The 23,028-nt window shown below is 38.9% G+C and overlaps 1 protein-coding gene across 1 annotated transcript in view; it reads left to right on the forward strand.

Annotated features, from left to right (window-relative positions):
* The window catches only part of MMP2 (matrix metallopeptidase 2), a 37,257-nt gene extending 14,454 nt beyond the window's left edge, over positions 1–22,803 (forward strand). The window contains exons 6-13 of the mRNA XM_062609137.1: positions 2,658–2,831; positions 4,929–5,102; positions 6,236–6,391; positions 8,136–8,283; positions 13,715–13,851; positions 15,629–15,788; positions 19,894–20,003; positions 21,807–22,803. Of these exons, the coding sequence (XP_062465121.1) occupies positions 2,658–2,831; positions 4,929–5,102; positions 6,236–6,391; positions 8,136–8,283; positions 13,715–13,851; positions 15,629–15,788; positions 19,894–20,003; positions 21,807–21,910 (1,163 nt within the window). The 3' untranslated portion in view covers positions 21,911–22,803. The remainder of the gene's footprint in view (positions 1–2,657; positions 2,832–4,928; positions 5,103–6,235; positions 6,392–8,135; positions 8,284–13,714; positions 13,852–15,628; positions 15,789–19,893; positions 20,004–21,806) is intronic.
* The last annotated feature ends 225 nt before the right edge of the window (positions 22,804–23,028 follow it).

Consider the following 23,028-nt stretch of genomic DNA (forward strand, 5'->3'; position numbering starts at 1 on the left):
CTGACACTACAGGGAGTTTAGGCTCCTAACTTTTGCCCTCTGATGTCTAATGTTACTGAGATCTGTACTTTGCCTGTACCTCCCTCACACTGGTCTCAGCTGTTGTAGGCTGGTGCTCTAATGTTCTCCAAGGCAGAGCCCTCCTGAAACTGCAGCTACCTCCACCCTGGGTCTGTGCTGCAGGGCTTTCAGCAGCCTTCCAGCCATGGGTTTCCTTACCTTACAACTGCCTGATCTTCCGGGAAGAGCTAATCATGCTGAGTGGCTCACAGGTTAGTAATGTCCAGCCTGAATCTGCTCTCACATCAGGATATCTGATGATCGTATTTTTAAATTGCTGAGCTTACCATGATGCAGGCCCTTTAAGATCCCTTGCAAGTAAATAAAGCTTTTGGTTTGTTTTGGGGGAAACTGAACTAGTTTGTCTTTAAGTTTCATTTACATTAAACCAAAGAAGTTTCTAGTTAAGCCAGAGGGAAGGATCTGAAAAGTTAATAAACCGTTGTCACCATCACATGATGTTATTTCAAGCAAAATGAAAAACTGCATTTGACAATGACTCAGAAAGACTTCACGCAAAGCAGTAAGAGATTGACTTTCTATTAGGTTTTTGCAACTTAGCCACATTTAAAACAATTTAAAAAAAAAAAAGAAAAGAAAAAAACCAAACTAATAGTTTGCCAGATCTAGAACTGGAAGCTGCTCATGTGGTAAATGAGTCATCTAAGCAACTCAGTTTAATTTTGCCTTCCAAATCTATCATTTCTTTATAAAAAATAAAGTCTCTCTCCAATCATGATAGCTCCAGTCCCAGTTAATGCATGTTTCCTAACTTACCACAGCATGTGAGACAAAACCAAACAATTGCAACTTGCTCTTCTGGGGAGGCACAGTGTGTGTTACTTTTGCCTAGAGATAGGACCTCTGTGTGACTGCTTCCATGTCCAGGATGCAGAAGGATACAGATGAGACGTTGGCTAGATCAGAAGTTCAGTAAACTTGTGTGCGTGAGCCAGATTGCAAAGTTTTAAGTCTTCTCCTTGGTGGATTGGAACTTAGCCCAGTAACTTAACAGCTCATGACCCTGATACTGTGGCCAATTACTGATTTAAGTGGAAAAGGCAAAATGAATCATCTGTGTCACAATAACTCCATCATTAGAACCCTTCCCAGTCATCCTTCAGCCAGAAAAGGCCTTGGCTTTTTATTTATTACTACTCTAAAAAATCAAGCATACTCACAATATCTCTTCCCATGGATATGTCAGACCAAGCAAAGACAAAACCCTTCAAGTCCTACATAAAAGACGCTGAGGCTATCGTGGCCTTTTGGTCAGCAAAAATGACAATAGCAAACTTCAAAATAACCTGCCAAGCCTTCCCACATACACGTTTGGGTTTTAGCTTTAAACTGAGGAAGAAGAGGGAGAAAAGTGTCCCCCATGTCACCTTAAAAAAGGCCAAATCGTGTGTACTTTGCACTGGGAATTCAAACAGACATGTTTCATTCTGAGGTGCTACTCTTAAATACAAGGAGATTTAGTGGATGGCTGCATGAAAGATTTGTCTCTGCTTCAGTGCAAGGCCTGGACCAGTTTGTTGCCCTCATGATTTCCTCGCACCAGCACATGGCACTCCCAGACACTATTCTACCATGAAGGATTCCCACAGCAGCCAAGAGAAGACACATGCAGATTAACAAGATGTCAGATCCTCCAAATCATCTGCATTTTCATATAATTCAATTTGGACATATTTTTTTTAACTATCAGCATGAGATATTTTTTCTGTCTTCCTCTAGATACTCCAGAAAGTTTACTAAAATCCTAAAACAGGTCCCAGAACTCTTAATTCAGTTCAATCTGTACTTCTTCATTCACAAGAGAGATTTCTGGTTTTCAGGGTTGAGCCATGGGGCCTTGTTTGTGTATGCTGGACAATAAACAACCCCTGGAAGATACACTACCTCCAGGAACATTTAATGAAGCAAAAGACAGGAGAGGCCTCCAGTGCCTAGCTTTGCTGGAGGAAACATATTTGTCATCTCTTGCTTATCTGTTGAAGTGCCTGAGTCCAGCCGTGAAGATTCTCAGAAATGAGAAGCAACACCTACAGGAAAAGCCTACAGGTTATTATCTGACTCTAACTCTACTGTATGTCAGCATCTTAAAGAAACTGAAAACATACACAGATGGCTGTCAGGAAAAATCAGTCTGGCCTGTCCATGGCTTTGTGCAGTTTGCCATTTTACCTAACACTTTTGATGCAAGGTAAATCAGCAGAGCACTAAGAAACATGAGTGACTTTCCCAGAATCCTCTAAATGTTGTTTCAAGAAGAGATATTAATTTCATTTCTGAGCAGGCTATAAAGGATATACACAATTCAAACCACATTCAAAGAGCTTGGTAGAATTTTCTTCACTCCCAATTCATTTATAAAGATCAACCACTCATTCTTTTCTATACAATTGTGAGATTGGAACATCCCTTGTCTATCTTGCCAAAGCATTTCACTGTTGGTGTAAAATAGAGGTTCTAAATGTGAACTGCTCCACACACAATAGCTGTCTAATCTCTGTCAAAACTATTGTCACATAGTGACCCTTGTTTATATTGAGCATTGCCTGTGACATTTCTTTCTCTCATTCTCCCTACAGCACTTTTCACAATGGGTGGCAATGGTGAGGGGCAGCCATGCAAATTCCCTTTTAAATTTCAAGGACAGTCATATGACCAGTGCACAACCGAAGGCAGGACAGACGGATACCGATGGTGTGGAACCACTGAAGACTATGACAGAGATAAGAAATATGGATTCTGTCCAGAGACTGGTATGAGGAACATTACTTGCATAACAATCTAATTTTTCATTGTTTTAACTAACAAAAGTCTCCTTTTTTACATCTCCATCAGAGCACACAGAAGTTGATGAAGCATTTCAGCATAGGTGGCCAAGGAAGTAACAAGAACAGGTCTATGTGAAGGATATGCTATGCCATAGCACACCAAGTTAATGAAAGCACACATATGTGATTGAACCACAGGACTAAATGTCTACCACTGCAGGATAACTACATGTAGATTACAATTTGCTAATGGCCCTGAAAGAGAAGTCTCATGTGACAGAAGAAAGCATGAACAATATTTTAGCTTAATACTTACCATTTATACTTAAAAAAATATATCCTGTTTAGTATGTTAAGCTCGTGTCATCAGATATTTTCAGCAATTCAGAAGAACTAAGGGAAATGGTTTAGCCAGGAAAAATAGATTTCTGCTTTCTTCACAATTTTTTATACTTTTTAACTTGAGTTTTAATATATAGGAAGAGAAACATGTAAAGGATAGTTCAACAAACATAAGAACCAATATATCTAGAGTTGATATATCCGAAGTCCTAAGTAACACAGTCTCTGTCATTGGAAACAAGAAATACTTCATGCTTTTTTCAGCATAATAAATTATTGCTTGAGGAAGCTGTGATTTCTTTTTAATCTGTTTTATTAATTAATAATAATGAATGAGAAATAAATATTTGTAAATAATAAGGGACACAATTGGCTTTGCCTCCTGTACCGTCCCAGAAGATAAACCATAGTTTAAAGGAACTGTAATTGCCAGACAGCAGTGTAAATTAATTTAAATTAGTTTTATATTCTTTCCATATTCTGTTTATGATACCTACTTTAAACTGTAATTTTAAATATATTTATACCCTCTTTCTTCCAGAAAATACTTGCATATTCATATACAAATGTTATTTCTAATATACTACCACCATACACTACATAGACAAGAACATAGTTAGACGAAATAATTACAAGTTTTTGCAAAAAATAGTGGTAAAAAAAAAAGTAACCCACATTTTATATCATTTTCTGCAGAAGATGTTTAAATCATACTTTTTTCACTCCTGTTGTGGTTTACGCCCAGCCAGTAACTCAGAACCATGCAGCCGCTTGCTCACTCCCCCCCAACTTACTCCTCCCCCCACCTCCCAGAGAAATGGTGAGGAGAATTGAAAGAATGTAAGTCCTACGGGTTGAGATAAGAACAGTCCAGCAGCTACGGTATAACACAAACCACTGCTGCTACAACCAATAATAATAATGATAAGGGAAATAACAAAGGAAGAGAATACAATTGGTCACCACATGCCGATCAACACCCATCCAGAACCCAGCACCAATCTGGCTTTCCAGGTAACTCCCCCAGTTTATATACTAGGCATGACGTGTTGTGGTGTGGACAACTTCCCTTCTGCTAGTTTGGGTCAGGTGTCCTGTCTCTGCTTCCTCCTGGCTTCTCCTCCTCCCTGGCAGAGCATGAGACTCAGAAAGTCCTTGGGCGGAGTAAACATTACTGAGCACCAACTAAAAACATCAGTGTTATCAGTGCTGTTCTCAGGCTGAAAGTCAAAAATACTGCACTGCACCAGCTACTAAGAAGGAGAAAAATGACTGCTACTGATGAGCACAGGACAGCTCCAAATCTTATATTTTAGTGGGGCACCTACTAACCAGGTGGATACTCAATAGCCCTTTATACCTTTCTGACACTAAACACTGACACTCTACACCTTCAGCCTATTCAATACGCATTTTAAGCAATCATCAGGAGGGACTATCAAAAGATACTTGCTCCATAATCATCTTCCACAGAACATTATTAATTGTTGTTTTCTCAGAGGTGTGAACACATTCTTACTCTCACCAAAACTATTGGCAAGTTAATTGCAGTGGCGATGCCTAGTCTTTTTCCTTTTTCTCTGTGCCAGGCAATCTTGTTTTCAAATATTACTTTCAATCTGACTCCTCATGTTCTTAAAAGGATTACAAATTCTTCTGCTTGCTTTCTGATTTTAGTATGTGTTTTAGGAGAAGGTGCATCAGCTTAATCTCACTGCATTTTCCTGTCATTTTCCATAGCCATGTCAACAGTTGGTGGAAATTCAGAGGGAGCCCCTTGTGTATTCCCCTTCATCTTCCTTGGGAATAAATACGAGTCCTGTACAAGTGCAGGTCGCAATGATGGCAAGCTGTGGTGCGCTTCTACTAGTAGCTATGATGATGACCGCAAATGGGGCTTTTGTCCTGATCAAGGTAATAGATTGTCACAGCAATACACTGGTACCAGTATACTGACCTCACTGACGACATCACACTCAGGATGATTTCATCCTCATACTTAGTACTTGTGTATTGTTACAATTTACAGTCTCCCCAGCCTGATATCTGAGCAACATCTCTGTATCTGAATCGGAGACTCTTTCAAGAGTCAATCCCAGAGATCATCTGCCTGAAACATTCACATTTTTCTGTAATTTATAACCATGAAGTGTCTTTTGAAATCACAAAAACAAAAAAAAAAATTTAAAAATAAAGAAATAAATGGTTTTCTCATCACCAGTTTTTCTTTGCAAGGCTAAAAGCCACAAATACATTACATATATAATAATTATACTCTGAAATTGGTCAAATTAGGAACAAATGCTAAATGTAAAAAACATTTGTGACTGATACTGCTGAAGATGAAAAACATGTTTAAAAGTGAGAGAGACAGTATGATTTTTATATGGTGAATATTTAAAAATATTTGGTTAATATTTCTCATTTTTAACATGGATAAAATTAAATATACCAAAAGGCTTTTTACACATGGACAAACAAATGCAAGGTTTGGGTTTTTCCTTTAAGAGGGAAATAACTGCCAAATTTCAAAGACTGTTTGGGCATAATTGATAAAATGTCATCCTATGATAAAAGACTTTTTTTAATCTGGCAATATTTGGTACAACACTGGTGATCCAGGCTCTGTTCATGGACAGACAGGTATACAGACCTGTTTATCACTTTCATGCTACTTCATGATGAAAAGTAGGATTTGAGGTCTAGAGTGCAAATTTACTTCTCTGTGCTTAAAAAAACTGTCTGATTTTATCTGCTACACTTCCTTTTTTTTTTACAGAAGTATGAAGACTGCAGTCAAAGTCACTTTCATTTGAGACAAGAGCAAATATCAGCCTCTAAAACCTCAGAATCTCTCTATTGAAATGTCATTTCTGGCAATATATATGTAACACTCACTATTGGCATCTGTAAATAATGATGATATTTACTGTTGGGAGATTTTTTATGGGTAGCAAGGAAAATAAAATTGTTAGACTATGAATAACCTGTGTGGTACACTTCTATTTAGATGCAAGCAGCTAATACTATCTTGCTGTGTTATTTAGGATACAGCCTCTTCTTGGTTGCTGCCCATGAATTTGGCCATGCTATGGGATTAGAGCACTCTGAGGATCCAGGAGCTCTGATGGCCCCTATCTACACTTACACCAAGAACTTTCGACTTTCTCAGGATGACATTAAAGGGATACAGGAGCTATATGGTAAAGTCCTCCCCTGGCAGCAGAAAAGCATGCAGCACAGGTGGAAATATGAGACTCAGAACTTGCAGTAAATGGCATAGTGCACAATACCAGCAACGCCAGAAACACCCTCTGTGCCCTTCTCCCTGCTTTATGTTATTAAGAGGCTCCTACTTAAAAAATCACATTTTGAAGATGAGGGGTCACTAAATTTACTAAACTAACAGAAGCCCCAAAACTCCCCCTGGCCAAACCTTTAGATGAAAATTTCTAATGCCTTTACTGGGACAATGAAATGCCATGCTTTTCTCTAGCTTGGAATACCTCATGTGGGTGGGTTTGGGTGTTACTGTCTACAACACTCTGAGCTTCCCAGATTGCAACTCCCTGTAAAGGGAGGGGAAGGATCTTATTTCCTGCCCCATCTTGGAAACAGTTCACATTGTCTGCTCACAATCCAAACTGTACCATCACAATAACATTTGCAGAGTGTACAGGAGCTGATTTCTTGACATAAACGTATTTTGCAAGCTCCTGGAGCAAAAGTGGATTTAAGCATTTTTGTGTTGGTACATCTTTAAAATTTATTATTTTCTCCACAGATATACTTAGTAAAATTCACAAGTATTATTAGGATTAAATTCCTTCCACGTATGTTTTCTACCTTGTAGAGACACAAATCTGCTACAGTCAATTAAGCAGAGAAAATCTATAACATTTATTTTTCTGTGCTTTTCACTTTTCTGCTGAGATATCTTCCTAATTGTAAGTCATTATATTCTACAGTATTCAAAACCTTAGAAATTATAATAGGAATATACCAAAATGATTACCACATGAGACACCTTTTTATTAAAAATCTGATTTGAATCTTCAATTTTCCCCTTGTTCTTAGCTGCTTTAATTAAGACTGGGAATTGAGACATGGGCAAGGCTCCATGAATTTTCTAAGCTTACACAACATATCTTTGATAGAGTTCAGAATTTAACTCGGTTGTCTCAAGGCACACTTCAAATCTTGAGACAAAACTATTTTCTTGCCTCTTTATAACTGATAGAACCCTTTACAAACTGCTTTGTATATAAAACAAGTATTAAAAAAACCCTTTGTTTTCTTCCATTAGTATCTTCGTCAGCTACACTCTACTTTGTTTCATACAGTAAATCAGCCTGCTATTTAAGAAAAAAGGCAAATGCTTCATAAGGCAATACAGCCACAGCCAAATAACAAACCAAACCAAAATAAACCAAATGGCAAAGTGCATATTCTTAAGAGCACATTTGGATTGCTGATGAGGGCAAAAAGATCATACAAATGGCTCAAAATGCATCTTCGCAACTTGGAAAATATTGGCACTTCTCTGTAGAACACAAATTCACTTTGATGTCTCTCTCAGCAGAGTTGCAGATAATTCTGAGTAGAAGGACTTTGAAATGCATTTCTCATCTTTTTAGAAATCAGTGAAATAAACCTGTAATGTTAACATTTTTACCCAGTATAGTCACCTCTGAGTCTCTTTCAAGTTAAACAGACAGCTCAGCATGGACAGACATTCACAGGCAATGTGAATAAGGCCACAGAGTAGATTAATGCAGGACTCAGCTACTCGACCACCCTTCCTCTGAAAAGGTTGTAAGTTTTTGCTCCTTCAAGCACTGCCTCCAAATTATTACACTTCTAGGAATGATGGCAGCTCATGTGCTATGTGGAACCTATGGCACACTGTATTTCAGTGTAACAGAACTTCTCTGTTCACCATTACAGAAGTGTCGACTGATGTAGAACCTGGGCCAGGACCAGGACCCGGCCCACGTCCAACCCTCGGACCTGTCACTCCAGAGCTCTGCAAGCATGACATTGTATTTGATGGAGTCGCACAAATTAGAGGAGAAACATTTTTCTTCAAAGATAGGTAAGTGAGATAAATTGCTTATCAGTGGGGCTTCACACATGGAGGAATCTGTCAGACTTATTCATCAAAACCTAGACATTTATGACCAGGCACAATCTTTTGTGTGTTTCTTTTGTGTGTTCAGAGACAGCAAAGTGTCCTGTCAACTCCTAAGGGAAAGGGATGGTGAACTCTGATTTCATGGTTAAATAATATGGCCGTCTGTGCCACAGGGGTACACAGCTGGTTCATGGTCAACTTGGTTTCCACCAGTTCCCCTAGTTTCTTTTTCACAAAGCTGCTTTCCAGCCTGTTGGCCCCAGGCTGTACTGGTGTTTGGGACTGTTCCTCCCCAGGTGCAGGTCTTTGCATTGCCACTTGTTGGACTGTGTAAGGCTCCTGACATCCCATTTCTCCAGGGATCAAGGTCTGTCTGGATGGCAGCACAAACCCTTGGTGTATCAGCCACTCCTACTACTGGGTCATCAGCAAACTTGCTGAAGGTGCACTCTGCCCCACCATATAGACAGATCATTACTGAAGACGTTAAACAGTCTTCTATCCAGTACTGATGCCTGGGATAGTTACACCACTGCTTACTGGCCTCCAGCTAGTCTTCATACCTCTGACTGTGCTCTCTAAACCTAGACAGTCAACCAGTTTTCAGTGCACCTCACTGTCTGCTTACCTCACCCGTACTTCAATAGCATCTCTAAGTGAATCTCATCGGAAAGGAGATCAAAAACCTTTCCGAGCTGCTCTCCCCTTATCTACCAAGCCAGTCATTTCACCACAGAACGTCATCAGGTTGGTCAAGCATGACTTCCCATTTGAGAATCCACGCTGACTGCTCCCAACCACATTCATGTCCAAAAGATTGTCTGTAATCAGATGTACGTGAGTTGATTATGCCTAAATTCACCTTTTCTTAGAGCTACCCTCAAACTTCTTAGAGAATGTGGAATTTTCAACTTCAGTGATGATTTTAGGCAGTTTTGTGGTATTCTGTGATTTCTGGTTTCTGCACTACACTGGGATTACACATGCCAAGATGTTACAACGACCAGGCTGGTGGTAGTTCCAGCTAAAATCAGGACAAGGAAATGCCACAAACCTCACATAAAAGCCTGTTCTCGTGATATTTTCTACCCAGCTTCACATTTTGGAGAGCAAAAATTAACCCTGATGTTGCCCCTCCTGGCTTCTGTGGAGTCCCACAAGGGTTGCTTAAAAGGGTGAAGTAGCTGGGAGACAGATCCAAACCTCTAAATGTTTATGCAACCCAGATATGACCCGCCAGATCCTTAGAGATTTACGTATCTGTAATGTTAATAACAAAATTAGCAATGGAAGAGATGCATTAGCCAGTCTACTGCCTGCCAAATAAAGATTCATTCCCTATAAAGTATTTCCGGATGCTTTTTGTAGCAAAACCTACAAGGATTGTAATTCAGCAATGGAAATCCCATTACTTTCAGTGGAGTAGAGCTCTGGGACCACTCTCATTCCTGATTTCACTTTCTGGGGAAAGCTTCAAACCTGATTGTAGGAAAACTCCCTTTCTTAACTTCTAGGAACAAAAAAAAAAAGCAGTTCATCCGAATCTAGTAGCAATAATCTCAAAAGTCTCTTCCACCGTGGAGACACTGTTCTAGCAAATCTCCAGTGCTAGTATAATTTTCATTATAATAGACTGGTCCCCATGTTCATAAAGATACAAACATGGAATGAGAAAAGTCTTGTGCCTGAATGGTTTAATCCAGGTTAAGTAACAGAATTATGTGACTCATGGTACTGTAAGGATTTCGGTGATTGGGATAGTCTCCACATGTGCAAGGCCTCCTAGGCAGAAGACACAAAAGGCAGTTTTGATGCAAGAGCAGAGATATTCCTGATAAAATGAGGTAGCTGCACAGCTGCAGCTCCTGCTGCCTTTGCCAGGGTCTGTATTACCCAGCTGCTCAGCAATGAAGAGCATCTCCTAAGAAGTACAGGACTTGGCAGCACCATGGTGAGACACACTAAATCCTCTTTTTCTTCTGCCTTAAATCAACGCCCAATTTGAAATCATTTTTCCTCAGTTACCCTGAACATTTTCCCAAAGCCACTAAAGATCTGAGCTCATGCATGCACTCTGTGTGCGTAAATCAAACACTGTCTCCTATCATATAGAAACACATACAAACATGTGAAGCTGATGGAAGTATTACAGCCAACCTGTTCATTGCTTCTTCCCAGATGTCAGGTGAAATTTAAAAGGGAGCAGGAACCAATACACAAAGTCCTCCTCACGAAACACCAGTTATTTGTATCTCCTGGTGCTGTGAAAGTCCAGCCATCTTTTCCAGATTTATGTTTTCAGCTAGAAGCTATGAATAATTATTACTATGCTGCATGGTTTAACTCTACTTACCAGCATTTCGTAACAAAAAGTCATGGCCTTTGGGTAATTTTACAGGCCATGGTACACTGCAATTTCTTCAGTCCATTTCCTTCTAATTCCCATCTATGTGATACCCAATCAGACATGTGTGCTTTGGGTTTGAAGTTTGACTTAACCTTTATCACAGGCTTCGTGCTTTAGCGATGCAGAAATGGGATTTAAAACTTCCAGTTGTAAGAACATAATTCCACTACAGCTGCAAGGGGCACAAAAGGTTCACTCAACCTGTCTGTGATACCTTTTGTACTATTCCTCTTCGCCCCTGTCAATGGCAGGATAAAATTCCTCACAATCTAGTAATCCCTAGTGGCAAGAAACAGCTCTTTCTTGGCCACAAAATGGTCCCACAGTACCAAAAGACCAGCACTACAGAATGCCAGCACTGGACTCCTCCACCAACAAGCTGCACAGAGCTGGCCTCATCACTTTGGTCTAACAAGTTTGCCAAAACTGGTACCCACTTTCGCTAACATAGTCATCAGAAAGCTGAAGTATCAACCTCAGCTCACTGCGTAAAAACAAAAGGTAAAACATATCCTCACAGCAGTAGAAATGATTCCAAGTTTCATAGTATCCATAGTGTCAAAGTGATTCAGTATTCTATATAATCCCAACAGAAGTATTTCACATTCGGATACAGCTGGTCAAAAAACTATGCAAATACCAAAACAGTCTGTTCCAATCCAGTCATGGTTTATCTAACATGCAGCAAAAGCAGACAATTGTTGAATTGTTTTGCTCTGGAATGGCTTTGCCTGTCAGTCTTGCAGCTTTTCAAACATCAGGCATGCAGCATTATGACTCACTTTTGGAATTCTGAAAACAAATGTGTATCATGTGTTGTATGACTTTTATGATTCATGCAAACGACCGCAGCATCTGCCATATTACACATGCAAAAGGAATAATTAACAAAAAAGAAGTTAGATAAGATTAAAAAAAAAATAATAATAATTTTCCTTTCCTCTTCAACGCAAGGAAATAAATGGGAATTACTGGAGCTGCTGTTGGCCATTTACAGAGCTTTTCCACTGGGCACAGAATCCTCCAAGCAACCGGAGTGCCCAACTATAGCATTTACACAGATAGCTTTGTTCTGAAAGTGAACAAAAGTCAAACTTCTGAAGCTTACCAAGATATTAAAAAAGACTCACTGATTCAGTCCCTTTAGAGATCTGCTAATAATAATTATACTAATAATGGCAAATCTTGATTATGTTAAAATATAAAATACTTACTATAAAAAGGTATTAAATCTGTCTATAAAGATAATATTAAAATTTAACCTGAATGACTTAAAATATTTCAACAAGCTCAAAGTGAAATGAGAAAGCCAAATAATTTATTTCACCATTCCTCAGTAAGATGAGTAGCAATAAAAATACCTCCTGCCCAGTTCAAAAGCAAAAGAAAATTCAGCTTTGACCAAGCTTCCTTTTCCACAAGAAAACCTCACCATTTTAATAAGTCCCTTGAAATGTATGCTTTTAACAAAAGCCTGATGTTTAAGTATCCACTGGCTCTGGAGAGTTTGGAATTCGTGCGGATAGTAATTATTAGTGCTGACTCAGCCATAAATCAAGTCCAAATCTGACTGAAATTCTGTAACTTGGACTTTCAAAGGAGATACTTTCATAAATGCAGTGTTAGAAAGATTTACAGGGGTTTCCATTTCATACCATACAGGATCTGCTTTTCTGTCTAAAGAAAGATGCATGAAAAAAAAATGTTACTACCTTTTACAGTGTCTAAATACTGTCAAGAGCAAGAGTAATTAAATGCCTTATTCCTTGCCTCTTTTTTAAAATTAAAATTATGATGAGTTAGATATTTTTGTATGTTAAAAATAGATCTATGTATGCAAAATGAGAGTAAGTTAACATATTACTATCTTAATTATTAGTATCATAAGTGATAATAAATACATATTTTTAATTAAGAGACAAAAATGTGTTTCAAGATGTTTTATTTGTCTATCTAGCTCTGTTTGCAATCAAACTTCACTGATAAAAATGCAGCAATTTAATAAATGAATTTAGAATCTCTCCTTCAAGTTTTAGGCAAAACCAAGATTTGGTTTCAGATGCTGTGTTTCTCAAGGTATAATTATTCTAGGTGGGAATGGGTAATGGCTATTTATATTTTGCAAAAAGTAAGATGCCAGTAGCACCTTGAGCTTCTGTAACACAGTAATGGTAAAAGCAGTTTGACCTGAAAATGTAATAGCTATAGCAAGAGCTGCTGATTTTTCATTTTATCACCATGGCAAAAATTTCATTCTGCTGAGGAAAAAAGTTGTTCCCTCTGCAGAGGAGGAAATAGCAGAACCATTTTTAACCAAAAGCCCTCAGCACAAAGCTCTGCCATTTAAAGATAATTACAGCTTTTTAAAGCTTAAATCAAATGATGATTCTACTTACACATAAAATAGCTAATAAATTGCCCTATGCTTTTCTCTAATGAAAATTTTTAGTGCTAGCAGTTTCCTTTACAGCCAAGCTCACTTCCAAGCAATTTGATATACTGTCATTAAATTTGAACTTTTAGTCACTACAATAGTAATTGCAAGAGCAATTAATGGAATAGAAATCTCTGCTTTTCTCACTTATCCATCTGCTCCGTACACAACAGCATGAGAGCTCTAACAGTTTAAATGCCTTGTAAAGGAGTTTAGTTTTACTAAACTCAAAGCACAGAATAAACTCTGCCCTGTTGCAAAAAGCAACAGAAACTCCAAAGCAACCAGTGCAATCAGTGCAAGCAATATCACCCGCAGTCCAGCATGCAGCTTATTGTGCAGTTGTTTTAGCAACAGGCTTCCAAACAAATGATTTGCTTTTCAGTCACTGTAGGAAAACAGTTACAAATGTGTGTTGCTGCTAATGTGTGTGTGTGCACGTGTGTGTGTGTATATGCACACTTATGCAGCCTTTGCCAGAAATTATGAAAACCAGATGTGTTGGTGAATTAGTTCGTTGTAAATCTCATACAATGTTCTGTTCTGCTCAGATTCATGTGGAGGACTGTAAACCCCCGAGGAAAACCCACAGGTCCTCTTCTTGTTGCTACATTCTGGCCTGATCTGCCAGAGAAAATCGATGCTGTCTACGAGGCCCCTCAGGATGAAAAGGCTGTATTTTTTTCAGGTATTGGTTTTAAGTTTTAAAATGTAAGCATGCATTTGCATAAATGTTGCATTCAAGCTCAGTTTCCTCCCAGCTGTAACTGGGCCAGGAAATGGCCTGCCCAAGAGCAAGTATAGTCAGCGGGTATGGGTGACAGATGTCAAACATCCCATGCAGAGGATATTAGGACAAGGGCTGCAGCTGAAAGATCGAAGAGCGTTCAGCCTCCATTACAACAAAGGGAACCTATAAGCATCAAAAAAGATACATTCAAAAAATAAGCAAGACTAAACAAGAGTAATTATTTAAACCAAAAAGCAACCACAGCAGGAGTTCTGTTTCATTACTCACTGCTCTGTTTTCCTTCTGCTTCCTCTTAAGTTCAAGCTATTGTCTCTGTACATGCTGCTTGAGAAGATTAGATCTCCCTCTTCCCCCCATGCCTTTCCTTCTATCCTTCTCTTTTGCCAAAGACTAACTTCCACTCTGGCTTCCAAGTGTCTTCCTTGGTGGCTCATCATGCAGAGGATACATGCAGTCAAGCTAGCTGCCTCCATGGGAGAGGAGGATAACAGGAAGCATTGCTCTGTCTATCCTAAGCCACACATGGTTCCCCTGTCCTCGCCAAATTCGCGGAGCTAGGAAACTGTTTTCAACTTGAAGAACTGAGCCAGCAAAAACTGGGCTCTAGTATCTACTAAAAACATGACTAAACACCTCCAATCATGTAAAAACCATATGGCCGATGCTGCTGTACATTTTCTGTACAGGACGGAAAAAAGTAATGATAATCTATTCCACATGTCTCAAACGCCATTTGCTTTGGTTACATGGGGGGAGAGGAAGCTTAAAGTTTTATTTCAGGCGAGCCATACATAACACTTGAAATATTGCATATGTTATATATAATCCTGCTGCATCTAAACCTCTCTTCCTCTCTTTATAATTTCCAGGAAATGTAACTAACCTGCTTTTAAAAAATAAGAACTATCAAAGACTGGTTTGAAAGTTACATGTAGCCCAACTAACTTAAAACACTGACTACTGAGACCCACCCTTTGTTCCTGAATGGTGAGGTAGTAACTTCTCAGGAACTCAAATCCGACATGTTACACTTTTCTCATATTAACAGTTTACTTACTTTCCCACTAGCACAGAATCAAAGAAATGTTCTTCCATTAATGAATCTTTCCGTGGTTTTCAGTGAATCTAGTACAGGTATTTATTAAGTAAACTGTAATTCCATGTAAAGAACAGAATACTAGTACCTCTTCCATTAATACATATTTGGGCAGACATGAGAAAATGTTGTATGACAAGAGATAATGGAAATAGGAATTCTGGGCAAAAACTACCAGTTAATTGCTCAATAAAAACAATCAACGAAACAAATGGAGGATGAATATGAACATCTGCATTCGACCTTCAGGTGCCCATGCCTCGTTTCAGACCATCTTCATTATACAAAAAATACTAATATTAACATAACCCTGTATTAACATAACCCCAGCCATATTAAGACAGTGTCTGCCTCAAATATAAGGAAGCTAAGAAGGGAGAAAGCAAGAGCACACTGAGGTGATGTCTTTTTCTGAGAGGCAAGCAACACTTGAGAGGCAAAAGCAGAAACTGTAGTCTCAGTACACCTGTAATCTAGTGCTTCATAGGTGGTAAAATACTAGAAAGGCTGCTAGTACAGTTAGTGAAATGAAAAGTTGCATAGCAAAGCGTAAAAAAAGAAATGCTCCTCTGTATCCAACTACTTAACAGTGTTTGGTTTGTTTTCTCTCCTACTTAGGAAATGAGTACTGGGTTTATTCAGCCAGTAACTTGGATAGGGGTTATCCGAAGAAACTCACCAACCTGGGACTACCCCCGGATGTGCAACGTGTTGATGCAGCTTTCAACTGGGGCAGAAACAAGAGGACATACATTTTTGCTGGAGACAGATACTGGAAGTAAGACCCATTGAAGTGGTGATGGTGGTGGTACACTGTTAGCCAAGCCTCATCTAGGGCTAAGTGCACACTGAGGTTCAGTAAACAGGAACCAAACACAGAGAGGGCATCCTTGAAGAATACAAAATGAGGGCTGCCAGGACAGAACTGAGCAGTGGCAAGTGAGGATGCTTAACCACAGAGCATGGCTAGGAAAGAACATTAATACAGCAGCAGAGAACAAGCATGTGTTTGAGAAAACAGCTTACAATGGAACAGGATATCTGGGAGTCCCTGTCAGGCTGCTCCCCACTAACAACCTACGCCTCAAGCCGTATGCACCAGCAAACTGCCCCTCATGAGTGCCAGGCTCTTAAGAGCGGCAAGCTTACCTACTGTCAGATTACAGCTGCTGGGAGAAAAGCCTGACAGGAATCCGTTAAAAATGGGCTGACCCCAAATCACTTCAAGCCAAAGACTGACCAAATTACCTTAGAAATTCTTTCAGTAAGCCATCAGCTTTGGAGGCACTGGATGTAAAAGAAACAGCAGTGTGACTAGCAGAGCATGCTGGGGATGACTGAAAAGCCTCCAGCACCTGATATACCAGTCATTAACACATCTGCTGTACTAATAGAGTTGGCACTGAGATCTCAACAAACCACAAGAAGTGCATGTTAGTACTCTGGGAAAATCACAGAATAGTTTGGGTTGGAAGAGACCTTAAAGACTATCTTGTTCCAACCCCCTCTGCTACAGGCCTCCCACTAGACCAGGTTGTTTCAAACCTCATCCAACCTGGCCTTGAACACTGCCAGGGATGGGGCATCTACAACTTCTCCAGGAAACCTGTTCCAGTGTCTCACCATCTTCATAGTGGAGTGAAGGAGGAGAATCACCTCCCTTGACTTGCTGGTCAGGCTCCTTTTGATGCAGCCCAGGACATGGTTGGCTTTCTGGGCTACAAGCGTAGACTGCCGGGTCACATTGAGCTTCTAGTCAACCAACAGCCCCAAGTCTTTCTCCTCAAAGCTGCTCCCAATCCATCCTTAGCTCAATCTAATCTTAGCTTTTATTCATTTTGAGAGTCTCTACAATCTTTTTTGTGTTTACAGTACATGCTCAGGGAAGTTTTTGTTGCAAAAAACACCACAAATGTGGTATTCCACAAATGCATGTAACTGTACTTGCATTAAGGTTTCTGTTTGAGACTGTATGACAAATAAAATATGACACAACATAAGGAATCAAACTCAGGTGACCTGCTACCATGCTCTATCCAGGAAAGATCTTGGGCTTTTAGATTAGGAAGGGATGTCCTTAAAACGTGTAAGGCCATTACTGTGGAAGAAATAAATATCCTACCCTACACCTGATGAAAAGTCTACTAATTGTATTTAATAGAATTTCATTATTATAGCATCAGAAACACCCACCAGAAATCTAAAAAATTCGCCAAGCTATAAAGATTCCTCCTGAGAGATGCTCTATATAAAATATCAAAGGCGGTCTCAGTATAACTGAGCCCATTTTATGTGAACATTAATTTCACATTATGATCAAACTGGATAAGTGTCTTTATTGTATCCTAATGGCTGTGGATTCCTGTAAGTAAATACCCTTTCACAATTGCCACTTGCTCCTAACTTCCAATTACTTTGATGACAGTACACTTCTCCATTATTTAAAGAGAAAAAAAACAAAAGGCTAAACTTTAAAAACTAGGGTATTATTCATTTTTTAATGTCATAATGTAGAGATCATTTTACACATTTGCAAGTAGTTCTAACACAGCCATTTGTAATACTCCATATTCCTATCAAAACCTACAGACTGTGAGTCAGCAAAGCTGCAGGTCTCCTCTGTACCAACTATTGTTTTGATTAACTGTACTCCAGGGCCTCTAACTAATTCATCAGTCTAATCACAGACAGTAATTCTATCAAAGTACCTTGTCAACTGCAGTCACTGCAGAAAGCATAATTTATTTTTAAGGAACCAAAATAAGCTTAAATGATTCCTATCTGCGTAAAGAAAAAATCAGTTGACAAATACTTCAGAAAAAAATGCATCTCTGTTTAACACAGATGCTGTTACCCTAAAGTATGTTTTGTTTTATACAAGGACTCTGCCACATGGGAGCAAAACAGTTATATACAATAGTCCTTCCTGTGCCATTATCACACTTGCTTTAAATGGATTTTTTGGAAGCTTTCTTCTCTCTCTTCTTCCAGCTGCAAGCTATTTTAGTGTCATTATAACTAGACTGTTAAGCAAAGTTTTGTGAGGGAGAGGAAGAGAAGCTGGCTCAGATTCCACAGCTGAAGTTTTAAAGCTACCCAACATGGTACAGGTATGGTGTCCTCAGCATAAAAAGGACATGGAACTGTTAGAACAAGTCCAGAGGAGGGCTATGAGGATGATCAGGGGACTGGAGCACCTCTCCTATGAAGACAGGCTGAGAAAGTTGGGGCTCTTCAGCTTGGAGAAGGGAAGGCTGCATGGAGGCTTCATAGCAGCCTTCCAGTATCTGAAGGGAGGCTGTAGGGATGCTGGGGAGGGACTCTTCATTAGGGACTGCAGTTGACAGGACAAGGGGTAACGGGTTAAAACTTAAACAGAGGAAGTTTAGATTGGATATAAGGAGGAAGTTCTTTCCTGTTAGGGTGGTGAGGCACTGGAATGGGTTGCCCAGGGAGGTTGTGAATGCTCCACCCCTGGCAGTGGTCAAGGCCAGGTTGGACAGAGCCGAGGGTGAGATGGTTTAGTGTGAGGTGTCCCTGCCCATGCAGGGGGGGTGGAACTAGATGATCTTAAGGTCCTTTCCAACCCTAACTATTCTATGATTCTATGATTCTAAGGTATTAGATTTTCTTTAAATATCCTAGGAAAAATAGCAAGTAATTTAAATTAATCATTTGAATTTATTTTGGCCAACTTACTGCTCATTAGTATTGAGGTAACTTTGGATAGAATCCAGGTCTATACAGTAATGAGGGAAAGGTAACCCGAGATACATACAGATATGGATAAATAGAAATAAAGAACATAACCCCTCCCTCCAGTACTAGTGAAAGATGACCTCTTTGAAGCCCATTGCTCCTGAAGAGGTACTGCGAGGGTGACTGAGGCCTCACATTCATTGGAAGCCTGTTTCAAACTATATCGCATGTCACTGCTCCACAGGACATCTCTGCTTCTGTTCAGCACTGACTCCCATCTATGGATCAAATAAATGCGGAAAACAGGCCACAGTTTTGCACCTTCTTTCCTTTCAAGCACCTTGCATGTCTGGGACATTTATTTCCTATATATGGAAAGGGAGATCCCAGATTAGTTGGATGTGGGAGTGCAAAACTGGCTTTGCAGAAATCTATGTTTGCATTGTACAGTGGAAATCACACTGGAGTAAATGAGCAAATGAAACAACTCATGATCTGCGGGTGTGGACACCAGTAGATTCACTCACTCCTGAATGGCACTGCAGACTAGATCCAACTTCCATGTTAGGTGTATTTGTATCAGCTGAGTTTTCCTCTTGAAAGCATAGATTGTGAAAGCCATTGTGGTTTTGGTTCCTCCTCAAACAGAAAAACATCTATTTTTAACTTGGCATTTATCTGTTCATCATCAGAGACAGAGACTGTGTGAAAATCATACCGGTTTTTAATGAAATGTTAGGGAAAGCAATTAGTAATTTAATAGCATTCCATCAATTACATGGACTACAAGAATATTTCAAACACAATTTTGAAAAGATAGCCATTTCACATTAAAATCTGCTATCTTCAGACGCTGGTAGCTGCCAGAAAAAAGTTACCTTTCCTAGAATTATATCTGGAATTTTAAAGCTACATTTCTGAAAAGGGTTTTGCTTAGAAAATGTGTTTTCTATTCAGCAAGAATTGCATTTCCAAAAGGAAAAACTTAAAATCTGAGGGTGTTTTAAAGGTGTTAGGAATAATTATAATGCAATTATAATGAAATAGAAAATGTTACAATCTTAGTTATTATATTTCTATTCGATTGTTATATATAGTCACATTTGCTGAGGACTCCCTGAAAAATTATGTTAAAATTTAACATTAATTACAGACTCATAATGCAGTGATATGATTTTCTTAAGGTACAATGAAGAAAAGAAGAAAATGGAGCTTGCATCCCCTAAATTCATTGCAGACTCTTGGAATGGCATTCCAGATAACCTCGATGCTGTCCTGGGTCTTGGTGACAGTGGTAAGCTGTAATTCTGATTCAAGTCACTAACAAGCTGTTATTCATCTGCTGTGAAACTTATTGGAGAATTTAACTTTTTACTGAGCAGAAGCCAAATGGAGCCAAATTCCCATTCAGCTTTTCAAACTATTGGTTCAAATAAACTTTTATTGTCTGTATTTTCTATTAAACACCAGTTGATAAATACCCTACTAATCACAGTTTAGACTTTTTAAAGGGAAACATTATGGGATGTCTTTGGTTCAGCTAGAATAGAGTTTTGTGGTTTTTTCTTAGTAGAAGCTGCTACAGTGCTGTGCTTTGGATTGAGTATGAGAATAATGCTGATAAGACACTGATGTTTTAGGTGTTGCTCAGTAGTGTCTACCCTAATCAAGGACCTCTTAGTCTGTCATGTTCTGCCAGTGAGGAAGGGCATGAGAAGCTATGACAAAGCAGAGACATGATGCCTGGCCAAACTAGCCAAAGCAGTATTCCATACCACAGCACATCATGCCTAGTATAGAAAGTGGGGGGCATTGGCTGGAAGGGATCAATCACTGCTCCAGGACTGGCTGGGCATCAATCAGTGAGTGGTGAGCAGTTGTACTGTGCATCACTTGGGTTTCGTGGGGTTTATTCATCTCCCCTTTTACCTATTGTTATTATTATACTTTATGTCAATTGTCAAACTGTTCTTCTCTCTACCCATGGGGGTTTTTACCCTTTTCCAACTCTCCTCCCCACCTCATTAGGGAGGGTGCGTGTGTAAGTACCAGTAACCAAGCAGCTGCAAGGTACTTAGCTTCTGGCTGGGGTTAAACCACAAGAAGAGAATATGACCTTTTTTGAATGTTTTTATCAAGCAAATATGATAATTTCCCTTTTCATTTAAGGGAAGGCCATTTAATTTCAATCTGCTACTACTTTTTATAATTTACTCTCTTAGTCTTAAAAAAAAAAAAATAAAGGTATGTCTTATGTGTTTTGAAGCATCTTACTGTTTTCCACTGCTATGCTGTGCAGGTCTAGAAATCTGCTGCATAAATGTAGGCTGGAGATGCAGAAAAGTGAAACCTGATGCAGTCACTTTTTTGTCAACATGTTCCCAAGGCTCAGACCTGGATTCATGCTGACTTTCCAATCTGGGCATGGGGAAAACTAGCTCTGTGGAGAACTCTCTAATGTAGTTTGAAACAGAGCGTAAAGTGACTCCTGCTGCCCAGGATGTCCTAACACCAGAAGGCATGATCAGACCAGTCCGTACGGCTTGGAAATTTCCTGACTTCCTGACACCTCCATAGTTTCCTCAGTACCAGCATGCACTCATAGCACTATTTCAGGATCTTCCTGCTCTAGGACAACCACAACTCAAGTATGATAATCTCCTTGATTATCATAAATGGGTTGTATTTTGTTTTTTTTTTTTAACCTTCTATCAACTGCAGCTGAGAGCCTGGCCCATGGTTATAAGTGGCCTTCTATGTTGCACAGATATGCATAAATGTCTGGAAGCACCACTGATATCACGAGTCTCAACTAAATTACATTTTCAACATTTATTTTGCCAGCAAACACTTCTTCCCAGAAAATTCTGGCTCACAAAATGGTGACCTGGCTTCAGGCTCCAATTGAACAAGACCTGTCTTCTCTGGAGTGGGAACTTTCATTTGTTTTTAAAATAAATCTTTTTTATTGTGTAACAATATTTTGGAAAATAAGTTTTCCAGTACATTGAGCTTCATGAAGTCAAATAGACAAAAGGTTTTGATCAAGAATTATGTGCTCTATAATCTGAGTATCCTTTTTCATTTACCTTCACAGGATACACCTACTTTTTCAAAGATCAGTACTATCTACAAATGGAAGACAAGAGTTTGAAGATTGTTAAAATTGGCAAGATAAATTCTGACTGGTTGGGTTGCTGAACTGTATGAGCTATTAATAACCATTTTATTTACTTTTTTTGTTATATGCCTTATCTGTAATTAGAAATAGATCTGAACGCTAAATACTGGACCAGTCTGGTACTGGCACCTAAACGTTAAGTACCAGTACTGTACACATCAGATAATTTAAGTGTTTGCCTCCTCAGTATACAAAAGATGTTTACGTATATATTCTGGTACAATTTTTCATTCATAGTAATGCTAGTAACAGAATATCCATCATTCTTTATTTCCTGGATGCTTAAACAAAGCATTGAAGCCATCGGAAACTGGATCATACCCCTGCATTATACATATCCCAGTATAGGCTCAAATGAGATGTACCAGCAGTGCACTTTGATTTTTTTTTTTAATACAACTCTTTTATAAATAGATGGTTTGTCTTGATGTTTTTCACCCTCTTGCGAGTCTGATCATTACTTCCATTTTATTTACATAATAATACAGAAAGACTGTCAAAGGCACAGGTTGCCTTAGGATTTGATTTGTGTTGATGATGCATGATGGAATCATGGCAAGAAACTGTAAAGTATTGTTTTAAAGTACTTTTTATTTTAATATCTTAGTTAAATTTAGCAATTTGCTTCATGCACTTTGTTACTACTATATAACTTGTTTATATGGATGGAATGACTCAGATTTTTTTAAGTCAATGCGTTATACATAGAAGTCATGTATTATTGTTTAACTTGTTTTATTTTTCTGTTTATAATATTGGGGTTTGTTTGGTTAGGTTTTTTGCTTATGCATTGGGCAACAGAAAATATTCTTTTCACAATGTAATGCAATGTTTCTCATTAAAATATAAACCAGAAAAGAATGTCCATATGAAGTGCCAATGACACAAATAAAATCAAATTACACTGTCAACACTTCTAATGGCCAGGCTTTCTTGTATCACTTCAAATTAGAAATTCAGTAGCATGTTACAGTGAAAGACCTGTTAAAGGAAAGACAATATTACTCCAGTATATAATTGCTTACTGGATTTATTTTACTCTATCTTCTCTGTTCTTTCTAAGATGTAACTGTAGCAATTTACATTAAACAGATGATATGGTCCCATGCTCCACGAAGCCCGCTGCCTTCTCACACCA

The sequence above is a fragment of the Pezoporus occidentalis genome, unplaced genomic scaffold, assembly GCF_034315485.1.
Source record: "Pezoporus occidentalis ecotype Australia unplaced genomic scaffold, CSIRO_AGI_Poc_V1 ctg135, whole genome shotgun sequence".
NCBI lineage: Eukaryota > Metazoa > Chordata > Aves > Psittaciformes > Psittacidae > Pezoporus > Pezoporus occidentalis.